The sequence below is a fragment of the Euleptes europaea genome, chromosome 2 (genome assembly GCF_029931775.1).
Source record: "Euleptes europaea isolate rEulEur1 chromosome 2, rEulEur1.hap1, whole genome shotgun sequence".
NCBI classification, from domain to species: Eukaryota; Metazoa; Chordata; class Lepidosauria; order Squamata; family Sphaerodactylidae; genus Euleptes; species Euleptes europaea.
This window is the reverse complement of record NC_079313.1, coordinates 103190176-103203401: the sequence shown is the minus strand read 5'-3', so window position 1 is coordinate 103203401 and position 13226 is coordinate 103190176. Positions and strand designations below refer to the sequence as shown.

At 40.0% G+C, this 13226-nt stretch overlaps 2 protein-coding genes across 3 annotated transcripts in view; both read right to left on the bottom strand.

Annotated features, from left to right (window-relative positions):
- The window catches only part of LZTR1 (leucine zipper like post translational regulator 1), a 36238-nt gene extending 33617 nt beyond the window's left edge, over positions 1–2621 (bottom strand). For both annotated transcript variants that reach the window (XM_056867493.1, XM_056867494.1), the window contains exons 1-2: positions 2428–2621; positions 2247–2309 (exon numbers count right to left, since the gene is read on the bottom strand). In XM_056867493.1, the coding sequence (XP_056723471.1) occupies positions 2247–2309; positions 2428–2594 (230 nt within the window). In that variant the 5' untranslated portion in view covers positions 2595–2621. The remainder of the gene's footprint in view (positions 1–2246; positions 2310–2427) is intronic.
- A 6395-nt stretch (positions 2622–9016) lies between these two features.
- IPO9 (importin 9) overlaps positions 9017–13226 on the bottom strand; it is a 47487-nt gene continuing 43277 nt past the window's right edge. The window contains exons 21-24 of the mRNA XM_056844433.1: positions 11658–11777; positions 11226–11330; positions 9991–10067; positions 9017–9138 (exon numbers count right to left, since the gene is read on the bottom strand). Coding sequence (XP_056700411.1) covers positions 9028–9138; positions 9991–10067; positions 11226–11330; positions 11658–11777 — 413 coding nt within the window. The 3' untranslated portion in view covers positions 9017–9027. The remainder of the gene's footprint in view (positions 9139–9990; positions 10068–11225; positions 11331–11657; positions 11778–13226) is intronic.

Below are 13226 nucleotides of genomic sequence, written 5' to 3'. Positions count from 1 at the left end.
CCCACATTGAAACTCATTTGCCATTTTAATGCCCATTCTTCCAGTATGTAGAGATCCTTTTGGAGCTCTTCACAGTCCGATTTTGTTTTAACCACCCTAAATAATTTAGTGTCATCTGCAAACTTGGCTACTGCACTGTTTAACCCCAACTCCAGGTCATTGATGAACAGCTTGAAAAGCACCGGTCCCAACACAGATCTCTGGGGCACCCCACTGCTCACATCCCGCCATTGGGAGAACTGACCATTGATTCCTACTCTCTGCTTCCTATTTTTCAGCCAGCTCTCAATCCATAAGAGGACTTGTCCTCTTATCCCATGACTATGAAGTTTGCTTAGCAGTCTTTGGTGGGGGACTTTGTCAAAAGCTTTTTGGAAATCCAAATACACAATATCCACAGGCTCATTCCTGTCCACATGCTTATTGACGCTTTCAAAAAACTCTAATAGGTTAGTGAGACAGGACCTACCCTTACAGAAGCCATGTTGGGTTTTGCCCAGCAGACCTTGCCCTTCTATATGCTTGACAATTCTATCTTTAATAATGCTTTCCACTAATTTACCCGGAACAGACGTTAAGCTAACTGGCCTGTAATTTCCTGGGTCCCCCCTGGAACCTTTTTTATAAATGGGTGTTACATTGGCCATTCTCCAGTCCTCTGGTACAGAGGCTGATAGAAGGGACATATTACATATATTTGTTAGAAGTTCAGCAATTTCCCATCTGAGTTCTTGAAGAACTCTAGGATGAATACCGTCTGGTCCCTGTGACTTGTTAGTTTGCAGTTTGTCTAGACGTTCTTGGACTTCCTGCCTTGTTACCACTATTTGCCTCAGTTCCTCATTTTCCCCTCTCCAAAATCTCTGTTCTGGAGAAGGAATCTGCCCTGTATCTTCAACAGTGAAGACAGATGAGAAGAATTCATTTCGTTTTTCAGCAAGCGCTTTATCCTCCCTTAGAGTTCCTTTACTCCCATTGTCATCCAATGGTCCAACCGTTTCCCTAGCTGGTTTCCTACTCCTAATATACTTAAAGAATTTCTTATTGTTTGTTTTGATGTGTTTAGCAATAAGCCCCTCAAAATCTTTTTTTGCATCTCTAATTATCTGCTTGCATTTCCTTTGTGCAAGTTTGTGTTTGCTTCTGTTCGCCTCGTTTGGGCAAACCTTCCAGTCTCTGAAGGAAGACTTTTTTTCTCTAATTGCTTCCTTCACCTTACCCGTTAGCCATGGTGGTGACCTCTTGGACTTATTACTACCTTTCCTGAACTGTGGTATACAAGCTAGCTGAGCCTCTAGTAATGTGGACTTGAGTAACCCCCAAGCCTTTTCAATAGATTTAACCCTCTTAACTGTTCCTTTCAACTTCCTCTTTACCAGTTTTCTCGTTTTAGAGAAGTTTCCTCTTTTAAAGTCAAAGGTAATTGTATGAGATTTCTCAGTCACTTTCCCACTTACATCTAAATTAAATTTGATGCCATTGTGATCACTATTGCCAACTGGCTCAACTACATCCACATCCCGCACTAAGTCACCGGCAGCACCACAGAATATTAAATCCAGGATTGCTTCCCCTCTGGCTGGGTCTATGACCAACTGTTCGAGGGCACAGTCATTTAGGATGTCTAAAAATTTTATCTCTTTGGCTTGTCTGGAGCATACATTTATCCAATCAATATGAGGGAAGTTGAAGTCTCCCATTATTACTACTTCGTTACCTTTACATGCTTCCCTAATTTCATTCTCCATCTCAAGATCACCCTGAGCCATTTGGTCAGGGGGCCGGTAGAACGTCCCCAGTACTAAATCTCCTTTGGGGCCTGGAATCGTCACCCATAAGGACTTTGTGGACGAGTCTGCCCTTTCTATGGTCTCTAGCTTATTAGACACTATGCCTTCCTTGATATACATAGCAACACCCCCTCCAATACGCCCTTCCCTGTCATTTCTATACAGTTTGTAACCAGGGATGACTGTATCCCACTGGTTCTCTCCCCTCCACCAGGTTTCTCTAATGCTCACTATATCTATGTTTTCTCTTAAAACGTTACTAAAGAGTAACGTTACTACTTTTTCCTACCCACCCTCTCTGCCCTACTCTGAACAGGGTTCTTGCGTCTTTAACAAAGGGATAAGCAGAATTTCATCAAGTGAGGCTTTCCTGGTATTGGATGTACTGTGATGGAAAGAGGAATGACAACTTCGTTCTGCGCAGGCGCACTCTAAAGGAAGCCACTGGGGACTCACCCATTATCTCCACCGAACACGTAGATAGCATCTCTGTAGGCGACCACGGTGTGTTTGCTGCGGCTGGGAGCAAAAGGGGCGAGAAAACAGACGGATTCACACCCTCCGCTTACCAGCACGGGGCTCGCCCACAGGGCCGGCCCCTCCTCGCCCCCCTGCCCAGCCGCTCCAGCCTCCTCACCGGGCCCCGACGAACTCGTCGCAGGGCGGGAGGCGGCGCCACCGATGCACCGTCTCGAAAGGCCCGAAGTTCAAAGTCAGGTACTCGACGCTATCCGAGCAGCTGTGGTCGAAATCCACGCTGGGGGCCACCTTGGAGCGCCCGCCCGCGCCGGCCGCAGCCGCCATGGTCCAGGCTTGAGTGGAGGAAAGGGAGAAGCCAACGCCGGGGCCCAATGCCAACTACAACTCCCAGCATTCCCTTCCGGCTCTGAGGCACTGACGCCTCTGGCCGGGAGCTCGGACTACAAATCCCGACATGCTTCGCCCTGAAGGACGTTTCCGCGGCTGCCGCTAGATCGATTGAGGACGACGATCGCTTAGCTAGTGTGCGATGTCACCTTTTGTCTCTTTGCAGATACCGCATTGAAGAGATGTAGTAACTGTCCAGAAATCTGCCCACCAGAAGAAAATGCAGAATTTTAAAATAATGGAATTGAAAATCTCAGAACTCCTAATTGGACTGCACAATTAACACATGAAGCTGCCTTTTACTGAATCAGACCCTTGGTCCATCAAAGTCAGTATTGCCTACTCAGACCGGCAGCGGCTATCCAGGGTCTCAGGCAGGGGTCTTTCCCATCCCCTACTTGCCTAGTCCCTTCAACTGGAGATGCCCGGGACCTTCTGCACGCCAAGCAGATGTTCTACCACTGAGCTTCAGCCCCTTCCCGTATTAGGCCCAGTTTTCTGGGCCAGACTTGGATATCTAGTTTACAGAGGCTTCAGAATATACCAAATTATTGCTTTTTTTTAAAAAAAGGAACAAAGACCTGTTATGCACTTTCATGATTTTCAGTAGTTTCCTCATTGCCTCTCCACGGGTTCCCTACATTTTCCATGCCCTTGTCCCCTGCTACCATTTTCAAAAAACCCTCACCATCAGGGGGGCTTTTAATGGTTGGCAATTGATATAGAAATATGTTATCAATATGTAAATTACCAATTTTGTTTTTAAAAAACCAAAGATCCCTGGTGGGATGGAGAATGGCAGCTGCAGGGTACTGGAGCATAGAAAAGGGCTCCGATGTGAACGAATCTCAGAAGATTCCAGCATCCTAATACACATGGCAGTAACCCTGCATTTGCTGCAATCATAGTAGGAAATCTGAGAGGTGCATGAGAGCACCTCGATGCTGTAGGGATGCTGAATTTGACAAAGGGAGCTTTGACTCTCAAACATTTATACGCTGAAAATCTTGTTGCTCTCTAAGATGGTACTGGACTCGAATCTAGCTGTAGGGAAAACTTTCACAAAAGAATTAAATGTGCTAGGTGGACTGTAGATTTCTTTAGTCAACAGCACACAAGAAACAGCCTGTTATCAGGGTGGTAAAGAAGAATTAGTCCAATGAGAACCTTTAAAGTGCAAGTGATAGTTGGCAGTTCCTCTGCTACACTCACCCATGTTACCTGCAGATTTTACTACAAATTCCAAAGGAAGAATCAAGTCTAGGAAGAACCTCCCCCCCTCAAAAAAAAACAGCATTCCAGCCTTGTTTCTAACATAAACAGCACAACAGCCATCTTTACCGACAGTGTTTGAAATCTGCCCCTAAATACGGAGACTCAGTTTTAGCAGTTAATACTGAGATGCCTCTTTATAATGAAAATCTCGTTCTTTTTACAAGCATGTGGTTAGCAAGCATGAAAGCAACTTATAAACAATTAATTTTTATAAATTAATAATGTATTATGGTTTATCAATAGCCTGCTTATGATAAGCATACAGTGGTACATACACATTTAGTAGATGAACCCTTGATGGAGATTTATGCCTAGTCACTGAGTGGCCAAGTCAGTCATTTGCAGCACTTTGAAAGGAAACAATTCTTGCATTATTTAAACAAATGCCTTTATGTATTTAAGCATACTACTTATATATTTATAAAGCTTTATTAATTTATATACAGAAGAAATATTATGGATCTATAGCTCAAATTCTAAAACTGCGTTAAATCCATAAAAATTAGGAGTGTTACTGATATTTTCCTTTGCTAAAGAGAACATAAGAACATAAAAAAGCCATGCTGGATCAGACCAAGGCCCATCAAGTCCAGCAGTCTGTTCACACAGTGGCCAACCAGGTGCCTCTAGGAAGCCCACAAACAAAATGACTGCAGCAGCATCCTGTCTGTTACACGGCACTTAATAGGCATGCTCCTCTGATGCTAGAGAGAATGGGTCTGCATCATGATTAGTATTCATTTTGATTAGTAGCCATGGATAGTCCTATCCTTCATGAACATGTCCACTCCTCTCTTAAAGCCTTCCAAGCTGGCAGCCAGCACCACATCCTGGGGCAGGGAGTTCCACAATTTAACCATGTGTTGTGTAAAGAAGTCTGTCATAGGTATATCAGGCATCCGTTTTAAGTAGTGTGGTACTCTAAATCCACTCTTTGGTGTGCAAAGAGAATTTCTCATATTTGTAATGTTCAATTAAACAGAACCAAAACATCTGTAATATTGGACAGGTGCCCTAAATGTGTACCCTAAATAATATATTAATATGCTATCCAGAGCTTTTGTCTCCTAAGTTGTGTGCCTTCATTTCATGTACTTCAAAACACAAGATGACAAGCTACTGTGATTTTTAATTTTTAGTAAAACATTGGTCACACAGTACAGATGTAGAAAAGGGCAAGAGTCCAGTAGCACCTTAAAGACTTAACAAAAATATTTTCTGGTAGGGTACAGATGTGTTAGAAATTCTAACAGGAAACTGTAATGTGAAAAAATTTAATTACTTAACATGCAAGACCAAGCCATGGTTTCCCACGATTATAAAGGCGCTTCAGACTCATGTGCTTGAACCCTCTTGTCTTAGTTACTTCCATTTTCATAGAAAACATAGCTGGCTGTTAAATTTACATGAGCAAACTATAATTTTCTCTTTCCCTGCAAACCATGATTCTCAGCAATGGCGGAATCTTATTTTGGAATCCTGGTTTGCACTTTAGTGCAACCAGATGTGCAAACTGTACTCCAACTCCAGGAAACATGGCTTAGTTCCTACCAGTTTCCTCGGCTGGTGCATTCCTCCAATGCAAGAGCCTCCTCTGCCATGCGAAGCACCTCTTACATTGTTGGAAGGCTTCTTGAACTGCAGAAATATACTCAAGCTTATGATTTGCCCCAAAAGATGATTTATCTTGCAGTATGCAAACAAAGAGGGATAAACAACCCTAAAGCTTCTTACACCATGGGTCTGCTGTTACACCTGAACCAAGCCTCAGTCTTAAAACTGATAACCTGAAATCCCTGTTTTGTGATGCAGCCTAACTGCCTTTTTAAAATTTGCCCACTGTGAGCAAAAATAGTCCTCAAGGCATTTATGTTGACAATTTACCCAAACATTTTTGACAGAACAAAATTTCATTTCAACAGGTGCAATATTTCATAAAAAAAATCAAAGTTTCAAAAGGATGTCAATTTTACAGATAAGCCATAATTTCCACAAAATACTCCAAGTTCAGCTACAATTTTAAACTATCAAATCTTGGTATTGCCTTCCTCCAACCTAGTATATGGGCTGTAATGACAGGAACAACTGGTAGCAATACTCCTCTTATTACATCTAACATACGTAAATATTTTTCCTAGCAAAAAAGCCTTTTAAGAGGGGTACTTAATGCTTTAATAACCTGTTGTATAGGTACATTTAACATAAATGGCTTACAAAGTCCAGTCTATAAGATCTTGATCTATAAGAACTTGCATAAAGCATTTGTGAAAGCTACAAAACTGCAATGGGTTTTATATTACCCAACAGAAGGGGGTGATTCACATGTTTTGTCTCTTCAGCTTCTTTGCCCAAGGCAAGGCAAATATATAAATGAAGACCAATATGTAGCCAACTGCTGTTCTACAACAAGTTGAAATCTTCTGCCACAGACTAAGGACCAGAGTTAGTCAAAACTGTAAACATTTTCATACAATAGAAGTTTAATAGGAGATTGTTTTGTAATTATATGATGGCCTTAAACACCACAATGGTAATAGACTGAGTTAGGAGTGAAACACCACAATGGTAATAGACTGGGTTAGGAGTGAAACTGGTTTCTTACACAGCAGAGAGAATTACAAAGGTCATGGATTTGTATTTGGACAATGGTGACTTGTACCAGAATTTAAAATGGCTGAATTCCCACAACTCCAGCAACAGCCTTTAAAGCATAAAAAAAAACCTATCTAAAAAAACATTAAAAGCTAACTAAAAAAATTCAGCTCGTGAGGCTTTGTGTCTGGCAAGTGCATATAAGGGATCCAAGAGGCCATCATCACACTAAAAAGGGTTCCAGCATGCTAACATCCAGAGGTATTTGTGTGTGATGTTTCTCTTCAAGCACGAAGCCTAAATTTTTGTAAACATGCCTTTTAAGAGTCAAATATCAAAAACAAGAAAACGTTGAGATGCCGGGTCTCTTGGCAACATAGGGTAGCCAACCTCCAGGTGGAGCCTGGATATTTCTCAGAATTACAGTTGATCAGACGATATAGACCAGTTCCCATGGAGAAAATTGCTGCTTTGAAGGGAGGACTCTATGGCATTATATCTCAGTGAGGTCCCTCTCCAAAGTCCACCCAGGAATTCTCCAGGAATTTCTCAACTCAGAACTGCCTGTTGGCATACTCCAAAGGGCCTGTAAATATCCATTAATCTGGGCCAACAGTTAAAATAAGTATGGGGGGGGGGAAATGCACACACACATTTATTTGGTCCATCAATTAACAGTGTTTTTCTCATACTCACAGACACCACCCCCTAAAGTTAAGCCTCACCCCCACACTTTTCCTTTTTCCAGTTCTTACAGAAATGCTTGGCCCAGTCCAAGTCTCCAGAGTGCAAAACTGAAATGATTGCCAGCTGTTGCTGGGCGGAAAACGGGGCGAAAAGGAGGGGGAGTCGTCCCTTCTAGAAGCTTTTTACATAAAAAAATCTCAGCAGCTGGCCTGCGCAGATCCCATGTGGGACTGCACTGAGGCCACGAAGATGTACTTAAAGTTACTAAAAACCTCCACCTTCCTTTGTGCTAACACAATTAACACCTTCATGTGTTAATTGTGCAGCCATTATATGTAGCTAAACTGACTTGAAAAAGTATGGATACAAGTTTCAGATTTTACAGCAATGAATCTACTGTAGCATGCAGCATCAAACCCAAGTTGATTTTATCTGTGGAGTTTATCACAGTTAAACTGGGTGGCTCATGAAGTCTAAGCTTCTGTGCCTGTTTTTGCAAGACACCTATATGACACCCTCTCACACAGAACACCAGTGAAATAGAAACGTTGTAATACGGTTTACTCCAAGATAAAAAAAAAATGCCAAGCATTGCTTAAATTAAGAAGGGAGGAGGAGATGGGCATTCTAGGCCCCCAAGACACCATAAGCATTAATGAAAGGTTATAAATAGCCATCATACTGAAGTACAGCTTGATTGATAGAACTTTTACTTCCACACCCTTGATGGATAAAAAGTTTAAATTTTAAAGCATGTAATGAAAAAAAACAGAAGTCACTGTACATATCCAGTGGTCCTTGTCCTGCCTGAGAAGAACAAATGAAAGATGCAGAAACTCCCTTCAGTCCAGAAGGATAACATATATTTGAATAGTTTTATTTCAGTTTTCCCAAAAAGGGAGAAAAAGGCAAAGAGGTGTTGTGAGATGCATTAAACATTACCTGCAGATTAGTCAGTAAATGTTAATTTTACTCCCCTATAAAAATACACATACTAATTTATGAGTTGAGCTGTTTTAAATAATTCCTATGTGAGAAGGAAGCAAAGGTATTAGAGAACTGTATTCATGAAGTAAACAGACATGTTAAATACCACCAGGATTCTATATAAAAAAGTTTGTTTGGTTGCAAAACCAAAGACATCAGTAACCACAGGAACTGAGTTTTACGTAGCAAGTTCTGCAATGACAGATTTAGTGAAGAATTGGGAAAGTGACCGAACCCAGGTGGAAGTCATTTACTTCCATTTACGACTGGAAAAAATTAATTTTGTTTTTCAGGTTTTAATCCAAACACTTGTTTTGTAAGAGGATTCCATTTCATTCAAGAGTCTCTTCGTTAAAAAGATCCATAGTTCTGTAAAAAGATGTGATATGGTAAGACTGAGATAATTTACCCTGTGTTACACAAGTGCAAAGTGGGACAACCCACCACCCACTCTATACACTTCCAAACAAACTACAGAGAACCACAATGCCTTCCTCGTTCCATTACGTTGTGCTGTGAAAAGTCAGTGCAGTGCCTTTTCAAGGGTGGACAGAAAGTTGATGTTAGGACACATTGTTTTAATGTTTATTGGAAAGTTGTTCTGAAGAATAAAATGTTCCCCTTGTGCGAATCCAGTGTGCATAACTTAATGCACAACTTTTGTTGCCTTCTGAACAATCCTTCTGTTAACCCACATCGTGATAAGGAGCAATACTTCAAAATAAAGATGATCACATCTATAATATCTGGTGAACAATGGAAGATGTTTCATGTTAAGTCACAAAACATGAAGCAAACCAGAAAAATGTTGTCTAGATATGATCTCGCGTTATATGCCAATGGCATGAAGCACTCTTCTTTCATTCTCATTGAGGTGGTCTGAGAACACTGCATAACAAGGCTGCTGTGCAAATTGACACAGGAAGTCTGTAAGGTAAGCCTAAAAGAAAAAGGGAAAAATTGGTTTGTTTCACTTCCACGAGATTCTCTATACATACAAAGATTCTATAACACCAAAAAGATTAATAGTTGACAACCACGATAGTCATGAGGTGTGTGTTTAGTTTGCATGATGCAGGATTCCAAGAATTCCATTTAAATGATCAAAATGTTCCATTCGTTTTACCTACTTCGGCGTTAATATTTTTAACTACTCTGAACATTATTAAACTTTTAAATGAACTCAAATTCAGAAGCTTAGTTTCCTTACTGCTATCTGGTCTTCTATAAAATATAACATTTTCTTGCATCTCCTCTCTGCACTTTTTTTTCTGCTCAAAATTACCACTGTCCCCACATCCCAACCCTCAGCTGTTCCAATGTGGAGATCCAGAAGCAGAACGATAAAAGGTACACGTATCTGGAATTCACCCTCTCAGGCTGCTACACTGTCTGAAAATCCAACATGCTGTATGCATTAGCATCTAGTCAGCCAAGTTTCTTCTTGTTGTTGTAGATGTACACTCCCCCTTCCCATCAGGAGTACTGGCATTATTCAGAATACAGATCAGAGTCAACTATCTTGCAATCATCCAGCTGTATATTATTGAAGTATTTTCCCATCTGGATCCTCTTATTTATTGATGACTACCATGTAATTTTATTCAGTATTATCTGTAATAATTTAAATTAATTTCAATTTTCAATTATTGTTGTGAGGAGTTTTTTAAAACAGAAAAAATCTTTAATACTACTATTTTAGCCATTAATGTAAATAAAATTAGTAAAAAGCAAGAAAATAGGCAATGGGATGTAGGTTGCAACACACACAGAGAGAGAACATTAACACTACCTGTAGGTCTATCTGATACAGAGGGTCCTTCAGTGCATCAGGATCATCCTCATCATCATCTTCATAGTAATCATCATCTATTATTGAAATGAATTGCCATATTTTTATTTTCACGTGAAAGAGAACAGTGGACAACAAAAGAGTGAAACACCAAATGCTGGTATATTCCAGCTTTTGAAAACTATACTGAAAATGCACGTTTGTATATTCTTGTGTTCATAAAGTTCATCCATTCCTCACTTTATTGTGATGTGTAAGTGTTAGCCAACTCTTTTTAAGTTTAAGGGTTTGTAACCTCAACCTCCTCCTCTAATGTGCAGCCAGATAACTAGATTATTGTCAGGTTCACATCACAACAAAATTTGCCGTTATGTTTGGAGCAGCAAACTGTGTTTTGCATCTGCTTTGCAAACTAGAATTGCAAACCAGGAACCCACAAACAAGGGCAAGGGAGAAGGAAGGCACAAATCTGAGGACACCCCCATCCCGTTATGTTCATGTGACAGGAAACCATGGTTTGCCATTAAGTTTGCCTGGTTTGCCACACTGAGAATCCATCTACTGGCTACTAATATTTGTACAGTACAGGTTGAGTATCACTTATCCAGACATCCAATATCCAGACTGATCCAAAAACCAGACCTTTTGAGCCAGCGTGCAGGCATTACTCACAGGCCCTCAGTAGTGCCATTGATGGTTCAATGTACACCAAATTATTAAAAATATTGCTTAAAATTACATTCAGGCTAGGTGTATAAAGTGATTTGGGTCCCATCCCCAAGATATCTCATTATGTATATGCAAAAATTCTAAAATATTCCAAAATACAGAAAGATCCAAAATACCGACCACTTCTGGTCCTAAGCAGTCTGGATAAGGGATACTCAACCTGTACTTATAAAAAGTGTTATTGTATAGGTATCCTTTGAGATAATTTTCATAAATTCAGTTATTTATTTTTATTTTAAACATCTTAAAATTGCCTTTCCACAAAATGTAGGGTCCCCAAGGAAGTGAAAAATGAAAACATTAAAACAAGATTAAAAACACACATACATATATTAAAACAATGAAAGCAGAACACATAAACAGAAGGAAAGGTCAATGAGGATCAACTCCAGCCAAAGTGAAGGAACTCCAGCCAAAATGGAAAAGTCTTCACCTGCTGGTGAGATAGAAGAGGACAGACAAATCTCCATGGGGAAGGAATTCCATATTAGAAATGCTTTGCTCACCATATTTGTTTGTGGCAAGAATATCTGACAGTAGCTGTCCTGTTAAACCTTCATCCTCTTCTTCATCCTCCTCTTCCTGATCTTCCCACATGTCATTGGATTCATCTATTAATTAAAATAGACAAACAGTGTTATGTTACAAGGACTACAACAATTTTTTCTTTAATGTTCGCCACAAATACTTTATATTTTAGTTTTTTTAGCACAGAGGTACAGTAAAAATATTTCAATTTGACCAGAGGGTGTTTTTTTTTTAAGCAAGAATCATATTACCCATGAAGCTACAATTCCTGTACAAAATATATGAAAAGATATTCCAGACATTGACAAAGGAATATACTATCTCGATAAAAGTTTTGTTCAAAAAGCAGCAATAACATATTATTGAAAGGTTACCAGCACCAAAAGTAGAAAGTCACACCAACATAATACCTTGGCTCCAGTCTGCAGCAGTTTGGCGGGAAGCATTTGCTTCCATTGCATTGGAAAGTTCATTTATTATCAGTTTTAAGATTTTAATTAACAAGGGAATGTTTGTCCAGCGCTCAGGATCTGTAAGGTATAGAAGAAGTTTTTTTTAACTGTTAAAAACTCAGAAAAATTAGTGTAATACAGAGTACTCCAATAGCTGATTTGAAGATATATTCCATGTGCTTATAATTAAAACATATTGAGGCCTTGTGCTTGCAGAAGTTAGATAATTTGACTATGTGGATCCTCTGTACATTCCTTATTGTGTCCTGTTATGAGGAGATAGCTTTGTACTATGTGTGTGTATTTATGACTTCCTATGGTGAAAGGCTTAACAGACTGGGCCATTTTAGTTTAGAAAAAAGAAGTCTAAGAGGGGAATATGATAGAGGCTTAGAAAATTATGCAGGTGGTGGAGAAAGTGGATACAGGGAGCTTTTCCTCCCCTTCCCATAATACGAGGACTTGGGAGCACCCAACGAAGTTGATAGGCAACAGATACAGAACAGACAAAAGGAAATTGTTCTTTACTCAACAAGTAATTAAATTGAGGAATCAACTGACAGTGGAGGTAGTGATGGGCACAAGCATAGGTAGTTTTAAAAGGAGTTTAAATAGTGAAGACTTGAAATGACTATTGATGAAGATTAAACCAGAAAGTGCTAAAGCAGGATTACAGCTGAACATCAAGAAAACAAATGTAATGACTACTGGGGAATTACACAATTCTAAGGTTGACAATGAAGAAACTGAAATTGTTCAGGATTTTCTATTCCTTGGCTCCATCATTAACCAAAAGGGATACGGCAACCAAGAAATCAGAAGGAGATTTGAGACTGGGAAGGGCAGCCACAAAGGAGCTAGAAAAGATCCTTAAGTGTAAGGATGTGTCACTGACCACCTACTGTGCATGGGTATGAAAGATGAACAATGAAGAAAACAACCAAGATCAAGAGAATTCATGCTATAGTATTCCCTTATACTATGTATGGGTGTGAAAGTTGGTTAATGAAGAAAGCGGACAGGAAGAATATTGATTCATTTGAAATGTGGTGTTGGAGGAGAGTTTTATGGAGACCGTGGGCTGCCAAAAAGACAAAGCAGTGGGTTCTAGATCAAATCAAGCCTGAACTCTCCCTAGAAGCTAAAATAGCTAAACTGAGGCTATCATACTTTGGTCACATGATAAGACAAGAGTCACTGGAAAAGACAATAACAATGCTATGAAAAGTCGAAGGCAGCAAGAAAAGAGGAAGACCCAACACGAGATAGATTGACTCTATCAAAGAAGCCACTGCTCTCTGTTTGCAAGACCTAAGCAAGGCTGTTAGTGACAGGACGTTTAGAGGACATTAATTCATAGGGTAGTCCTAAGCCGGAAGTGATTTGACAGCGCTTAACACACATAGAGACAAAAGGAGGTTGACAGATTCATGGAGGATAGGTGCATCAATAGCTACTAGCCATGGTGAGTATAGAGAACCTCCATATTCAGAGGCAGTAAACCTTTGAATCCTGGAAGGCAACATC